Genomic DNA, 16,239 nt, shown 5'->3' with positions numbered 1-16,239 from the left:
TGCAATCAAGCAGACTGCTTTGTCCTGGATGGTGTTGAGCTTCTTGAGTGTTATTGGAGCCGCACTCATCCAGGCAAGTGGAGAGTATTCCATTATATTCCTAACTTGTGCCTTGTAGCTGGTGGACAGGCTTTGAGGAATCAGGAGGTGAGTTACTCGCTGCAGGATTCCTAGTCTCTGATCTGCTCTTGTAGTCACAGACCAACTCAGGGGTGGTAAGAACATGGGTCACCTCTGTTTTAAATGGAGACGGTCAACCTATAAGTGGCAGTGAGGAGGTTTTGTGGATGCCTCCTCAATGGCGGAGAGCCTTTGTGGTTGTCTTCTCAATGGGGCCTACCCCATCACAGGAAAAGTTTATTAAAAAATTACATTCTTCATTTCCTACCCTATTCTGGCTTCAGGTCTTCAGCCACTCAGCATGAACTCTGGTTGTTGGTCATAGGGGTGGTGCACAGGAAATGACTTTGTGCACTTCCTGTTTTGGTATGTGCCCAATGTGCAAATCCCCTATATTTTGGGTGTATGTTTGAACAGGAAATTCCAAGGAAATTGTGGGAAATTACGCACTGAAACCTCTTGGACACTGGCTCCCGAAGGGAATAATGCAAAAATAATTGCAAAATGGGCTTTGATAATTTCGGTAAAGGTGAGGGGTCCTTTATCAAGTCTGAAGCAGGATGGAACCTTCTAATGCTTTATACTGACATATTTGACTCTTTTTAAAATAAATATTTCAATATGAAATAGCTCTTATGTGTGTGCCCAGTGTTAAAACTTAAAATTATTTTACAATCTAGGAAAGCTACTGGAATGAACAACTGCATACAGACCTGGAGGTAATACCAGAACACCGTGACTCACTGCGTGGTGTAACCATCCCTCCAACAGTCTTTCTCTATCTCTCTACCAATCATGGTGTTGACAGCCACTCCTACTGACATGTGCACAGCCCAGTTTAACCTCTTCCCTACCCATTGTTGGCCACTCACTTTCAATGCAAGGAGGTGAGGAATCTGCCCTTCAGCTAAGTTCAAATGCCAGCTGAGTGTCAATCATCAGGGGAAAGCTGATGAGCTCATTTCTGTTACTCTGGTCACAATGTTATTGTTTTTTAGAACAGTTCGAAAGGAAGATCTTGCATTTATAGAGCACCTTTCACAGCCATGATTGAGATGTATAAAATTATGAGAGGCATCGGGTAGACAGGAAAGACGTGTTTCCTCTTGGTGGAGAGATCAATGGTCAGGAGGCACAGATTTAAGGTAAAGGGCAGGAGGTTTAGAGGGGGTGTGAGGGAAAACCTTTACACCCAGAGGACGGTGGGAGTTTGGAGCTCACTGCCTGGAAGGGTGGTGGAGGTAGAGACCCTCATAACATTTAACAAGTATTTAGAAAAAAGCAAATTACTGCGGATGCTGGAATCTGAAACCAAAAAGAAAATGCTGGAAAATCTCAGCAGGTCTGGCAGCATCTGTAGGGAGAGAAAAGAGCTCATGTCTTGAGTCCAGATGACAGCTATGACAAAGGGTCATCTGGACTCACAGAATTTCATAGAATTTACAGTGCAGAAGGAGGCCATTCGGCCCATTGAGTCTGCACCGGCTCTTGGAAAGAACACCCTACCCAAGCCTCCGCCCTATCCCCATAACCCAGTAACCCCACCCAGCACTAAGGGCAACTTTGGACACTTAATGGCAATTTATCATGGCCAATCCACCTAACCTGCACATCATTGGACTGTGGGAGGAAACCGGAGCACCCGGAGGAAACCCAAGCACACACGGGGAGAACGTGCAGACTCCGCACAGACAGTGACCCAAGCCGGGAATCGAACCTGGGACCCTGGAGCTGTGAAGCAATTGTGCTAACCACTATGCTACCCAGCTGCCCAAACGTTAGCTCTTTTTTTCTCCCAACAGATGCTGCCAGACCTGCTGAGATTTTCCAGCATTTTCTCTAAGAAGTTTTCAGATGTGTACTTGTGATGCCAAGGCTATGGGCCAAGTGGTGGAAAATGGTTAGAATAGGTGGTTGTTTTTGACCGGCGCAGACATAATGGGAAAGGGCCATTGCTGTGCTGAAGACCTTATGACTCCAATCTTACTATGTCCCAATGTCATACACAACCAATCAACTACTTTTGAAATATAATCGCTGTTGTAAAGGAGGGAAATGCAATAGACAATTTGCGCACAGTAAAGTCTCAGGAAAAATAATGTAAAGGCTAGGTAACCTGTTTTTAGTGATGTTGGTTAAGGGATTAATGTTGATCAGGGTACCAGGAAAACTTCCATTCTTCCTTTGAAAAGTGTCATGGGATCACTTCCATTCCAGGGCAGATGGAAGTGAACTGCAGTTTCAGGCCTTCATCCAAAAGGCGGAATCTCTGGCCATGCAGCATCCTCTCAGTGGTGCACTGGAATACTAGCCTAGATTATGGGCCAGTGCTCTGGAGTAGAACTTGAACTTCCAACTTTCTGATTCAGAGATGAGTGTTACAAGGGTCATAGTTGACAAATGCATAAAACTTGGGGAGGACTGAGCACTCACCAAACATGGGCCTAGCTGAATTTTCTCAAATGAAATGCAGAGTTGAGCACTCCTTTCTTCCCCAGCTTCCCATATCTAGTGGCACAATATCTTCAGGCACAGGGAGCAGAAAATCCTTGTCATTGATCTATATGGTGTATATATGGATTCATTTGTGGGAAGGTTTCCCAGCCTGGTCTCATATTCCCAGGAGGTTGAGATGGAAAAGCTGGAAATGGCCCCCATTGCTTCTTTGCCATTGAGCTTTCAAGTCAAGCACTAGGAAGCCGCTGGAATATCTCTGCCCCCTTTAAGCTAATCTCTCCATCTGGGTAATGGGTGTTCATACGAGGAATGATGAGGAAAATTGGTGCGGCAGAGTTAAAGGAGAATGGCTTAAGTTCTGGCTCTACCACACTTGGAGTACTGTGCACACTCCTGGTCTCCATATCATGAAAAGGATATAGAAGGGCTGGAGAAAAGAATTACATTAATGATGCCAGAATTGAGGACTATAACGATCGGGAATATTAGGAACGCACTGGACTTGTTCTTTTTCCCGGAAAAGGGAAGGCCGAGATGTGACCTGATAAAGGTCTTTAAATTGATGGCGGGATTCAATACCATGGACAGAGAGAAAATATTTCCACTTTTGGGGGAATCCATAACTAGGGGCCATGAATATTATGTCCAATACTAAAGTCCAAAAAAATCTAAAATGGCATTCAGGAGGAACTTCTATAGTCAATGAGTGGTTTGAATGTGGAACTTGTCATCACAAAGTGTTGTTGAGGTGACGATCACTGAGTTTAGGGAAACCCAGATGTATACTTAAGGAAGAAAGGAATAAAAATATATTCTGATAAGGTGAGGCTCATTTGCCAGGACAGATAAGTTGGGAAGGATGGTCTATTTTCCTGCTGTAAATTCTATGTAATTCAATGCATATAGTTATAAAAACACAGGAATGGATGCATTGGCTCACAGGAGGTGTGTTTACATGGGGGCTTTCCCATTATAACATCAGTGGGAAAGGTGCAGAAACCCTGGAAAAATGTCTTCAGGCTAGACAAGCAGAAGAACCCCACAGAAATGAACCCCTTTTAGCGCTATGGGGGCCTGGATGAAGATATATGTAGTTTGGCAGCTTGGCGTAGATGGGAAGACCATTTGAAGAGAATTGGCACGAGAACCAGAGGGGGAAGAGGAGTTTCTTTTAATCAGTGAGTTGTTGTGATGTGGAATGAGCTGCTTGAAAGGGTTGTGGAAGCAGTTTCAACAGTAACTTTCAAAAGTGTATTGGACAAATAGGTGAAAGGGACAAAAGCAATTGCAGGACTATAGGGGGAGAGCAGGGGCGTGGGCTAAATTGAGTTGTCCTTTCAAAGAGCTGGAACGTGGCACCAAGGGCCTTATAACTTCCTCATACGCTGCAGATTTGTATAATTCCATAAAATATAGTTAGAGGAATGCAAGTGTAGATCTAGCAGGTTATTGGAGGATATATGTGGCTGTACAAAGTTCGAGCAATACAGGTGCAGAGATATTGATTTATTCAAAGGTATATAAAGGAGATAGAGAAAATACAAGGGAAGCACTAGGTAACTATATAGATTGTTAGAAGTATAAGTGTAAATGTATAAAGCCATGGGACTGTGTTTCCGACATCTAGAGTTACAGAAGCAAATGTGTAAACATATGGAGATATCGGAGCATGGTGTAAAATGTAGAGTATAAGCACAGGGATAAATGTTTGGCATAAATATAAACAGAATTATAACACAAATATAGAGATATGGTGGCTTGGTCTTATGGGAGGAGTTGGAGAGAGGGGCAGGAACCCACTTATGTATAAAACGTAAATGTGTGTAGAACTAAAGAAGTATATATACACACATATATATTATATATAAAGTAAGCGAACAAGAGAGTTGTAGCAGTATGTATATAGATGTTTACAGCTCTAGGCGCACATGAATTGATGTACAGAGATATTTTGACTTAGGCATTGATGAAACAGGAATGATGCACAGATATAAAAGTTTAAGGCACTGAGTTAACGGATATTGATGTCTAGAGGTACAGGGCCATAAGGACATTTGTATAGATATTGGTGGCTTTCTGAAGTTTACTTTACTCAATTTCCTATACCATGATCGCCTGACTTACACATTATTTAGCTGAAATGGAACTTAGTGAATCACTAAGCTTCCAATGTGTGGTCAAATTCATTGGCAGTGAAGAGGTTAAACAACTTTGTCTTGGAATTGGAAAACCAGTGATGAAAATTGAACTGGCCCCAAAATCATTGATTGCCCTGATCACTTCTTCCCAGAGGAAAAGACTCACTGCTTCACAATAGTTGGTACTCTGAAGTCAATGGCTGTACAGCTGAACTTTCATTTGAGATCCAGTAGTCCTCTATCCTGGACAAAGCACGTTCCAGCATATGTATTAAAAACCTTTAGGCCCTCCAAGTCCATGTAAAGTAAGGTAGGGTAAGGTAAAGTAAAGTCACCATAGTCCCAGATGACCAGAGGTTGCTTTTCCCGTTGAGGGGGAGAGCTGACTGCTGGTGACTTAACTTGAGGATCACCACACCTCAGGCAAGGGGCAAGGTTGAGAATTCATGTAACCTCAGCCAGAACGGGAATTGAACCGGCTCCTGCATCATGAAACAGCTGTCCAACCAACTGAGTTAAACCCCCAACCCTCTCCCCAAGTCCATGTAAATGCTCTGTGCCTGAACATAGAGGGTCAATTTAAGTGAACTCACCCAGCGGGAGATGGGCAGGATCGGATCAACCACCCACTTGAAGCCCAAATCCTCCATGATCGCATTGAACGGCGGAACAGGCTCGGTGGGCCATTGGGTCTACTCCTGTTTTTTGTGTACTTTTGCTCACTTAGCACTTCCATCAATTTTACTTTCCAGAGAAGTCTCTCGCCAGCTGTAAAACTGGCGATGTGGATCGACACCTCTTGTAGGATTACAGGAAGATTAGAGACAGCTCAGTCTCTTGAGCTTGCTCGACAATTCAATTAGATCAAGGTAGATCTGTGCCTCATCTCTGCCTTTGGTTCATATAATTTGATGCCCTTACCTCATAAAAATTAATTGACTTTAATTTTTAAAATCAAATTGGTTGATTTCTTTGCTATTGATTTCCTCGTGGATTTTAAAATGGCAGTGGGGAGGGACAATCAGATTACATTCAGACACTGAAGGTGAAAATTACAAACCTCCTTTGCCTAACCTGATATGAAGAACCAAATAACTATAATCTGTGGTGTCCTGTTGGCTGGGTCGACCTGATTCACCCTTTGATGGGCTGAGCAGTGACCCTGCTGTACCAACCTGTGATGCATAGGAGCAACTATTATCATTCTGATTGCCTCTGATCAATGATTGCCCACCGCGTCTGCAAAACTGTGACATCAGTACTGCCTCAGCTTCTAGCAAAAATAATTCCGTTGGCTGCTGGCCTACCTCTAGCTCTGGAAGCTGAAATTCCAAAAACGTGAGAGCTTCTACAAACTGGGAGCTTGAGATTCCTGGTGACAGTGACTCCAGGAGTCTCTCCTGCTATTTTCCAAATCAATAGCCCTCAGCTATTTGGATCCGACTGTGCACCCAACTGACCACAACAAAGGTCAAGATCAAAATAAAAATCAGGGCAGTAGTGATACCTGTGCAATAGATGTCTTTAGTATGCTTAATAAATGTCAGATAAATGCTTACGGAGCATTCTAAGGACATCCAGGGATACAACCTTCTTGATTGCTCGAGTAACAAACTCTGGAAATCAGACACTGGCGCTTGATCAGACTTGTAGAGACTGAAATTTAACCATTTCCCTCCAGGACAAAGACCAAGTTTAATGAGTTAACTATCAGCTGGCTGCAATTCAAAATTAACACGACTGCTTTGATCTTTTCTCTCCTTTGAAGTTAATCGATGTAGATGGAGCTATATGCTTAGATAACTGGTGGTGGCTCTTGTTTCCTCTTTCGTAGTATTTTTGATCTTTCCTCTAACCAATGCATTCCAAGGTCCCACAAAATAACATGCTTACTGTCAAAAGAACAAATGTCTTAATTTGTGATCATGTTCTCCAGGAGCGATGAGGTAATTGCTGTGTCGAGCATGAACTATGACCCCATTGTGTCCAAAGTAGCAGAGGTCATGGCATCTGGAAGGACAATCAAGAAGAGGGATGTTGAGTAAGTGTCATTACTAGGCTGCTGGGTGTGTGTGGGAGGGGCGGATTTGGAGGGCACGCAGGGAGATGCTGCCTTTGCTGCAGTTTATGATATGAACAGGGGACTTCAGTAATGTAAGGAAGCACGCACGTGCACACATCCAGTTTAATTAGGGTGACCATCCATTCCATTTTGAACATGATAGTGGGCTATGCAGGCTATCCTACTGATTAAAATGGGCCAACAAGAAACCAATTGACAAGCTAAAAAGTGCAGAACCAAAATATTTCAATTATTCTTCATCCTGAGCACACGCTATGTTGCTGTCCATGAAATATCCTCCGATCACCCAGCTGCGTGTTTCTCCGCTCTGGCGACAGGGTTTTCAACTCCGGCCGCTTGTCAATGGGATGCTCATTGAAGCCACCCCATACTGCCGAGAACTCTGGCCATAGACTTCCTTTAAGGAGATATCCTCCACATCAATTTCTTAGCCCTGTTCTCAGACTGTCTCCTGTCTCGTGTTTCGATTGGGCAATATTTTGCTATTTCAATTGTGACGAGTCACATGGACATCAATTCTTTTTAATGCTTCAAGGAATTCGCTTTTATTTTCCCACTTTCATCTCCGATAATACATCTCCCTCTGGCCAGGCGAGAGATGCAAATAACCTGGTCAGGGATTTTCCACTGTCACTCTTTCTTGGTGTGGGAAGAATATCATCTCTGCTCAGTGCAGAGTGACTAGGAGTTCTGGGCAAAATATTTGTTGATTGTTCCCGCCCCGGCCCCCAAATTAGCTTTGGGGATTTTAATCTGCTTTTTCCTCCTGCCTCTCCCAACAATATACAAGGCTCCTATGGTGAATAGAATATCTGAATTCTGATGCACAATGCACCATGATTGTATGGGGAAGGTAGGATGGACGTGCTGGTATTTCTAGTTTAACAATTTTGTGTGCCTATATGTTTTCTCAGCTACAATGGGAAGGATGAAATTGCTAATTCACCACAAGAAATAGAATTACAAACATCAACCTACTCACCCTCCCCTTTCCCAAAAGTGAAAACAGTCCTGATTTTTAATATAATAGCATCCATGTAGCAAATTACCTTTCTTCTCTATACTTGCTGAACTCCCAAAACAATTAACCCAATTTGGAAATAGTCCCCAAGCATTAAGGCCCTTCTGAGATACCTTATACAGAGTATTGTAAAGTTTGTTCATTGTGCACGAAAACCTTTTAAGTACTACAGACATTGTCAGTCACTCCCACTGCAATACCTACACCAGAGAGTCAAGAGATGATGCAACTATTCAGAATGAATAAATAATGTGTTCCACTGGCCACATCTAGTTATCTTAGACAACGCACATGGGACAAGTTAAGTGGTTTGCTAAGTAGTCTCACAATGTTCACCTAAGGGTGTCTCTCTCTTTTCCCCTTTTACTCTCGATCTGAAGGATGTTTGCACATCATGGCCGGTAGGTAGTTGGGAATTTTGTTCTCCATTAACATAAGTTTAATCAATGTGGTTTCCTGAACTGATTTCAAATACCTGAGGGGGTTGAAGAAGAATGTTGCAGATTGCTTCCCCCTTTATTGTCTCTAGGTTTTTTTTCCCAGTGTTTTGCCTCTTCCAACAACAACCAATCATGGCCTGTATTTAGTTAGTACCATCAATGCAGTGAAACTTCTCAGGGTGCTTCACAGAAATAACATTTGACACCAAGGCAAAGAAGGAGAAGTTAGGGCAGAATTTTCAAAGAGGAAGGTCTCAAAGGAAGAAACAAAGAGGGAAAAAGATTAGGGATAGAGAGAGAATTTCAAAGCTTAGGCCCAGGCACTGAAGACATGGGCTCCTATGTTGTGTTGATGAAAATTGGGGATGCTCAAGAGGCCAGTACTGGAGAAGCACAGAGATTGAGAAGAATGTTTGGGCTGGAAAAGGCTACAGAGATTGGGAGGGTCGAGGCCAAGGATGGACTTGATAACTAGGATTTTATACCTTAAAATTGAGGTGTTTCTTAACCAGGAGCCAAAGTAAGTCAGCGAGCACAGATGTGAAAGGAGAACGAGACTTGATGTGAGTACATGTGCAGCGGAATGTTGATTGACCTTAGTTTATGGAGGATAGTATGTGGGAGGCTGACCAGAAGCACACCAATGTTAAAGTTCATGAGGGCCTGGATGGGTATTTCAGCAGCCGATGAACTGAGACAGGGGAGATTGGGCAATGTTCGGAAGGTGGAAATTGGCAACCTTACTGATAGCCTGAATATGTGGCCAACTTGGGGAAACCAAGGTTACTAAGGGTCTGGTTTAGTCTCAGATAGCTGCCCCCGAGGAGGTTGGAATTGGTGACTTGAGAGCTGAGTTTGTGGCAGGGACTGAAGGGGTTTGGTCTTCTCAATATTTAGTTGGAAGAAATTTCTCCTCATCCAGAACTGTGTGCCACATAAGCAGTCTGACAATTTAGAGACAGCGGAGGAGTCGAGAGAGGTGGTGATGAGGCAGGGCCAGGTATTCTCAGTATACTTTTGGAAACTGACATTGATTCTTTTGGATGAATTAACCTAAAGGAAACATGTAGATGAGGAATAGGAGGGGGCCAAGGTTACATCCTTGGAGGACACCAGAGGTAGCGTTCTGGGAGTGGGAAGAGAAGGCATCACAGGTGGATGGACAAGAATAGAACCAGGTGAGCGCAGTTCTACGCCTGGTTGACAATGGAAAGATGGTGAAGGTGGAGGGTGGTATCTATTGTATCAATAGGGATAGGTCACTTTTGTCACTGCCACATAGGATATTATTTGCAACTCTGATAAGAGTCATTTTGGTACAGTGGCAGAGGTAGAGATCTGAATGGAGGGGTTCAAATATGGAGTTCCAGGAAAGATGGGCACAAATCTTGGAGGTGATAACATTTTCAAGGACTTTGGAAAGAATTGGGAGGGTTAGAAGGTGGTGGGATAGACTGCAAGTATGACATGGGGTGGTTTATTTTTTTGAGAGGGGTGGTGATGACAGATTTAAAGGCAAGAGGGACAATACCTGATGGGAGAGAAGTGTTCACAATATTGGCTAACATGGGGACCAGGAAGGGGAGTTCAGTGGCAAAGGGGTTGAGGCCAAGGGTTGTGGAACTGGAAATGAGCTCAGAGAAGGACATCTAGAGAGAAAGTAGGGAAAGATATAGGGTGAAATTCTCCAAAGAAAATTGTCACTACGAGCAGGAAAATAGGTGCGAGTTGCTCCGGCTGTTCCGGCGCAATTCCCATCGTGATCTGCCCACTAGTCATTTCTTTTGAGCCATGGGAGATTTGCACCAAAAATGTCATGTGTGGGACCTGAAGTTGCCATTGAGGCTGAATCCTCCGAGATTGGGGCACCATTTTTAAAGGGCATCCCAATCTCAGAAAATCAATACACTCCCCCCCCCTCCCCCAGATCACTGTCATCAGGCCCCCTCCCATCCCCTGGTGTGCAACACCCCGCCATGGGGTCGCCAAAGGACCCCCCCTTCAGGCCATGCTCCTTGGCACTGGCAGGTTGGCACAGCCATGATACCAGGAGCAGTGCCAGGGCACTGCATCAATTTCCCAGGGCTACAAAGACCTCCGTGCCCCCCGGTGTGGTCAGCACATTTATCCAGAGAATTCAACAGTGGCTGCGAGAAGGTCCTCACTTAGGAAGCTTTGCACTTTAATGTCTGAGTGGTGCCAGCTGCTTCTATGGTGGAAAAGTACCTCCAGTGCAGGCATGCAGTTCAGGCATCAGAAATTGAAAAAGATCCAGTCTGAAACAATTGCTGTCAGACAGAGCACCTGCTCTTTCCAGGTAACTCTTCAGAGTAGAGAAAAAACACGATGGAAAAAATGCCAAAGGACATCTAGGGTGGCACGGTATCACAGTGGTTAGCACTGTTTCCTCCCACAGTTCAAAGATGTGCAGGTTAGGTGGATTGGCCATGCTAAATTGCTCTTAGTGTCCAAAGGGGTTGGGTGGGGTTGCTGGGTTAGGGATATGGGGTTGAGGAGTGGGTTTAAGTGGGATGCTCTTTCCAAGGGCCGGTGCAGACTCGATGGGCCAAATGGCCTTCTTCTGCACTGTAAATTCTATGTCTATGTCTATCCATCTGAAATAGAAACTGGCTGCTGAATAGTTCTGTTCTGTGAGAGAATTTTAGGATTTGAGTCCTGGGTGTGTTACGCTGGTTGTCACTTAACCACATCATTCACACGGAACTGGGTTTAATCGCAGTTTCCTCCCAATTTTCTTTTTTTCAAATGATGGATTGACACCTGGGGCGAGGTTCTCCGACCCCCCGCCGGGTCGGAGAATCGCCGGGGGCTGGCATGAATCCCGCCCCCGCCGGTTGCCGAATTCTCCACCACCGGAGATTCGGCGGTGGCGGGAATCGCGCCGCGCCAGTTGGCGGCACCCCCCCCCGGGGGATGCCCCCACGGTGGCCTGACCCGTGATCGGGGCCCACCGATCCGCGGGCGGGCCTGTGCCGCTGGGGCACTCTTTCCCTTCCGCCTTCGCCACGGTCTCCACCATGGCGGAGGCGGAAGAGACTCTCTCCACTGCGCATGCACGGGAATGCCGTCAGCGGCCGCTGACGCTCCCGCACATGCGCCGCCCGGAGATGTCATTTCCGCGCCAGCTGGCGGGGCACCAAAGACCTTTTCTGCCAGCTGGCGGGGCGGAAATTCGTCCGGCGCGGGCCTCGCCCCTTGAGGTTGAGGCTCGGCCCCCAAAGATGCGGAGCATTCCGCACCTCTGGGGCGGCGCGATGCCCGACTGATTTGCGCCGTTTTGGGCGCCAGTTGGCGGACATCGCGCCGTTTCCAGAGAATTTCGCCCCTGCTTTGTGACATTAAACTAACTTCAGAATCCAGATCGCAGATCAAAGCTCCCAACACAATCACTGCTGGGATATCCATTCTCCATTTATAGGGCAGAGGGGGCGGTTTATCTCAGTTGGCTGGACAGCTTGTTTGTGATGCAGAGCAAGGCCAACAGCGTGGGTTCAATTCCCGTATCGGCTGAGGTTAATCATGAAGGCCCTGCCTTCTTAATCTTACCCCTCGCCTTCGGTGTGATGATCCTCAGGTTAAACCACCACCAGTCAGCTCTCCCCCTCAAAGGCAAAAGCAGCCTATGGTCACCTGGGGAACTTGGGTTAGCGAAAGTAACTTTTATAGGTCAGGGGCACTTGGGTTAAAGAAAGTAACTTTTTTCAACAATTGTAAAGAGGCAAATGATTTTTTGAGTGCTGCATGGGCTTGTTATTCAGCTGTTGTCGCAGTTGTGGGGGTGGGGTGGGGTGCGAAGGGTGGGGGCATTCGCTCAGTGCTGCCCTTCTCACAGCTGAAGGCACTGGGCTTTACTTTCTGGGATGTTGGTGGGTTTTGTTGCTGCAGCAACATTTTAAACTGATTGAGTGAACCCAAAGTCCCAAAGGAACAATGCCAGCTGGAAATCAGACAACGAACCGGAAAAAACACGGGGGAAACCAGACATTACAAAAACATTCTTCAAAATGTCAAAAAAAAGCCAACTGTTGACAGTCGACGAAATGGGCAATTATTACTTAAAAGGGAAATATTTGTCAAGGCTTATGTACAGATAAAATATTTACAAATATACAACAATCAGAATCAGGGAAACACTAGCCTGCCCCCACATTCATGATGGCCAGGGATTTGGGATGAGACATTTCTCAACCTCAGCCGCCATGTAACCTTCTGTAAGATCCCCCATTGCCCTACTTCTGACATTATGGGGGCGATTCTCTGGCTGCGTTGCACCTGGGCCAAATCCCGCTATGTTGGGAGAATTGCGAGAGAGTCCCAAAATGGGATTTGAGGCGGCACAAATCAGTTTAAGGGCACAGCAGCCGCTGGTCAGATGCCATAATGGGGGTGGGAGTCCTTCAAGGGAGTTGTGGGTTGGAGGTCTCCCACGGGATGGAGATCACTTTGGGTCTAAAGACTGCTTTCTTACATGTTTAACGCTCCATAACAGGGCAAAGCACAGCTGCAACTGGGCAAGGTAGGTCAATTTCCTTCTCTAAAGGGGCATTAGTGAATCAGATGAATTTTTACAACAACCACCAATGGTTCATGGCCATCATTGGACTTCTAATTCCAGATTTTTATTGAATTCAAATTTCACCATCTGCCGTGGGGGATTCGAAACCAAGTCCCCGGAACATTACCCTGGTTCTCTGGATTACTAGTCCAGCAATACCACTACTCCAACATCTCCCTATTTATCAAAATATGGTAGTCAGGCTCCTCCCCATGAACCAAGGTCACATGCCTCCTAATGATAGGTCAGCAACAGAAACAATGGTGGAGGGGTGGGGCTGGTGGAAGTTCAGAGAGGAGATTTCAATCCAACTCCCTTCAGGCACAGTTGAAGTCCAGCAAAAATCAAAGGAAAATTAATAGGGGGAAGATAGTTTGTCAATTTGTAAAAATGAGAGACTTGCATTTATATAGCACCGATCATGACCTCAGGTCCTTCCAAAGTGTTTTTTAGCCAAGGAAGTGCTCTTTGAAGTCTTACAATTGTTCCAAAACTCAAATAATTTAAACACTGTAATCGCCCATAAACTGAAGTGATGTGTTGGTTGAAGGATTAATACTGGCTGGGGCACTGTTCATCAAATAGTGCCATGGACTCTTTTGTGTCCACCTGAGAGAGGAGACAGGACATGGTTTTAACATCTTATCCCAATGGCAGCACCCCTGACCGTACAGTACACACTCAGTACTGTACTGGGGCGTCAGCCTAGATTGTGGGGTTTTACAACAATCACCAATGGTTTCATGGCCATCATTGGACTTTTACTTCCAGATTTTTAATGAATTCAAATTTCACAATCTGCCATGGTGGGATTCAAACCCGGGTACCCAGAACATTACCCTGGGTCTCTGCATTACTAGTCCACTCACACGGAGATGACAGTGCTACAACTTGATCTAGGATAACACCAGCCACTTGTAGGATCTCAGCCAAATCATTATTCCTTCCTGATGCTTAATGTGTTACAAAGTATTCTGTATGTTAGCTCTGGTTGGGTTTAAGACAATAACTCAATAACCAAGCTTCACAAAACTGTACGATGACCTGTGGGGTTCTTTTGTCTTTCAGGACGGGCGATATGTCCTGGCTCTTTGGCAAAGGTACATAGTGGAGGCTGGGCCATGGGCATAGCCGTGGTTCAGAGCAGATCTCAGCGGCTCAGTCGGGCAGTCCTTTGTGAGGCACAAGGTCACCGGCAGTAGGTCGTGCTGAGGGGGATGGTGAGGGCGGGATGGGGGGAGGCCGTGCTCATTGTACAAAGCGGCAATCCCCTCGGCACCTGCTGCCATGCCGACCGAAGGTGCTTGCCTCCCATTTTAAACGGCAGGAATGCCCCCAGTGAATGGAAGGGCCACCTCACAGCTCCTCATAGTTCCACTGCGCGCGAGGCCCTTAAACAAAATCGACCTTTCAGTCGGATGAAAGCGAAGCAGCTCGCTACACAAATGTGCCATTTAAAGTGAAGGACAATAGGCCTTCAAACCTGTGCCCTTACCAACGCACGCCGCCCAATCCTGGATGCTACACCTGCTGCATTTTTCAACCTGACAGCACATCGACAGGAACAACTAACTCTGGGCATCACCCTGCGTCTCACATCGTCGTCAATGCGGTTTAGTATCAAAGCTCTGGCTCACTGTTTTGGATTGAGGGGGCGATCAGAGAATGTGCCAGACAAGAACTCTTACATTGATCATCTGAAAAAGGCTGGCGTGGCTTCTGTTCAACTTGTTAAGCTGTAATGAGAAAATGTACTTTTAAAAAGAAAAATCCACTCTTTGGTTCTTTTAGATGACTATTTTGGCTCTTTGGCTGTACCTCTGGTGCTCCTGTATGCATGTTCCAGCATCTGATACAATAAAAAGGACTGGCCAAGGCGAAGTTGTAATGATTTCAAATCTATGCAATAACCCTGAACATTTGGATTTCTGTTAGCATTAAAGAAAGACCTTTTCATGACCTCAGGACACCTCAAAGCATCTTACAGCCAACACTCACTTGTTGTCAAGGAGAAAACACAGTAGCCAAATTGTGCACAGCACAATGATAATGACCAGACAATCTGTTTTAGGTGGCTATTAACCACCATCAGAGAGAGCTGGCATTGTTGAGTGTGTTGATGGCTTCTGAGCCAGAAGGCCCTGGGATTGAGTCCCATTCCACAGTTTGTTGATCATGATAGAACACAACCACTGGTGCAGGTAAATCAGTGCGGACTAGTGCCGGCCTGGATAAATGGGGAGGGCTAGTGGCAGGAAGGGCACCTAGTTGTAAAACCATCTACCAAATACGAAAGAAACAAAGGTGATCAACCAGCATTGTGATGTGTTAGATGTAACATCGGGTTAAAACTGAGAGAGGAATGAAGGATTGAGGGCAGCCAGTACTCCCTCATTACTCCAGTGGAGTGTCGGCCTGGGTTTTTATGCTCAATTCTCTGGAAAGGGGCTTGAATTCATAACCTTTTGGCTCAGGGGCAAAAGTGGCAGGAACGGTAGCACAGTAGTTAGCACTGTTGCTTGACAGCAGCAGGGACCCAGGTTCGATTCCTGCCTTGGGTCACTGTCTGTGCAGAGTCTGCACGTTCTCCCTGTGTCTGCGTCGGTTTCCTCCGGGTGCTCCGGTTTCCTTCCTTCCTTTGAAGTGCAACACTACAGACGTAACCTGCAAGCTTGGCTATCTTGCATCATCAACATTAAATGGGCCTACTGTGGGGCTTACAAAATGGTGAAATCCTGAATGATGAAATGAGGACAGTTTTAGAGATGATTGAAGTTGAAATGCCCCCCTTCAATTTACTCCAGGTCACAAAGAATGTTGGGGAGGACACCAGTGTGATGGGACGATACCAAATGTACATAATTACAACCATCGAATGGCCCTGTGTTGGTCTTATTTTCCTCCATCCACCATTTAGGTTTTGGCTGCGTTGCGCAGGTCATTTTTAAATTTGTTGTCACCATATTAAAAATGTTGGTAAATCAGGTTGTCCTGAAATGACAGTGGTGGATCTGCTCTTTGAACCACCAAGAGTGGTACGGTGGAACAGTGGTTAGCACTGCTGCCTCACAGCACCAGGGACCTGGGTTTGATTTCGGCCTTGGGTGGCTGTGTGGAGTTTTCACTTTCTCCCCGTGTCTGTGTTGGTTTCCTCCGGGTGCTCCGGTTTCTTCCCACAGTCCAAAGATATGCAGGTTAGGTGCTAAATTACCCCTTAGTGTCCAAAGGTTGGGTGGGGTTACAGGATCAGGGTATGGGATTGGGCCTAGGTAGGGTGGTCTTTCAAAGGGTCAGTGTAAGGTCAATGTGCCGAATGGCCTCCTTCTGCAGTGTAGGGTTTCTATGATTCTATGCTGGCCTTCACTGTACAACACGTAGGGTGGAAGCAAATAATGTTATTTTGA

General features: G+C 45.7%; 1 protein-coding gene across 7 annotated transcripts in view; it reads left to right on the top strand.

Annotated features, from left to right (window-relative positions):
- Positions 1–14,712, top strand: part of aifm3 (AIF family member 3) — a 183,116-nt gene extending 168,404 nt beyond the window's left edge. For 4 of the 7 annotated variants that reach the window (XM_072498001.1, XM_072497995.1, XM_072497996.1 and 1 more), the window contains 4 exons: positions 801–839; positions 6,652–6,756; positions 8,200–8,220; positions 13,904–14,712. In XM_072498001.1, coding sequence (XP_072354102.1) covers positions 801–839; positions 6,652–6,756; positions 8,200–8,220; positions 13,904–13,943 — 205 coding nt within the window. In that variant the 3' untranslated portion in view covers positions 13,944–14,712. The remainder of the gene's footprint in view (positions 1–800; positions 840–6,651; positions 6,757–8,199; positions 8,221–13,903) is intronic. The other 3 variants (XM_072497999.1, XM_072497998.1, XM_072498000.1) reach the window with 3 other exon arrangements.
- Positions 14,713–16,239: the final 1,527 nt, after the last annotated feature.

This window comes from Scyliorhinus torazame, chromosome 1 (genome assembly GCF_047496885.1).
Source record: "Scyliorhinus torazame isolate Kashiwa2021f chromosome 1, sScyTor2.1, whole genome shotgun sequence".
Classification (NCBI taxonomy): domain Eukaryota; kingdom Metazoa; phylum Chordata; class Chondrichthyes; order Carcharhiniformes; family Scyliorhinidae; genus Scyliorhinus; species Scyliorhinus torazame.
This window is presented reverse-complemented; position numbering and strand designations above follow the sequence as displayed.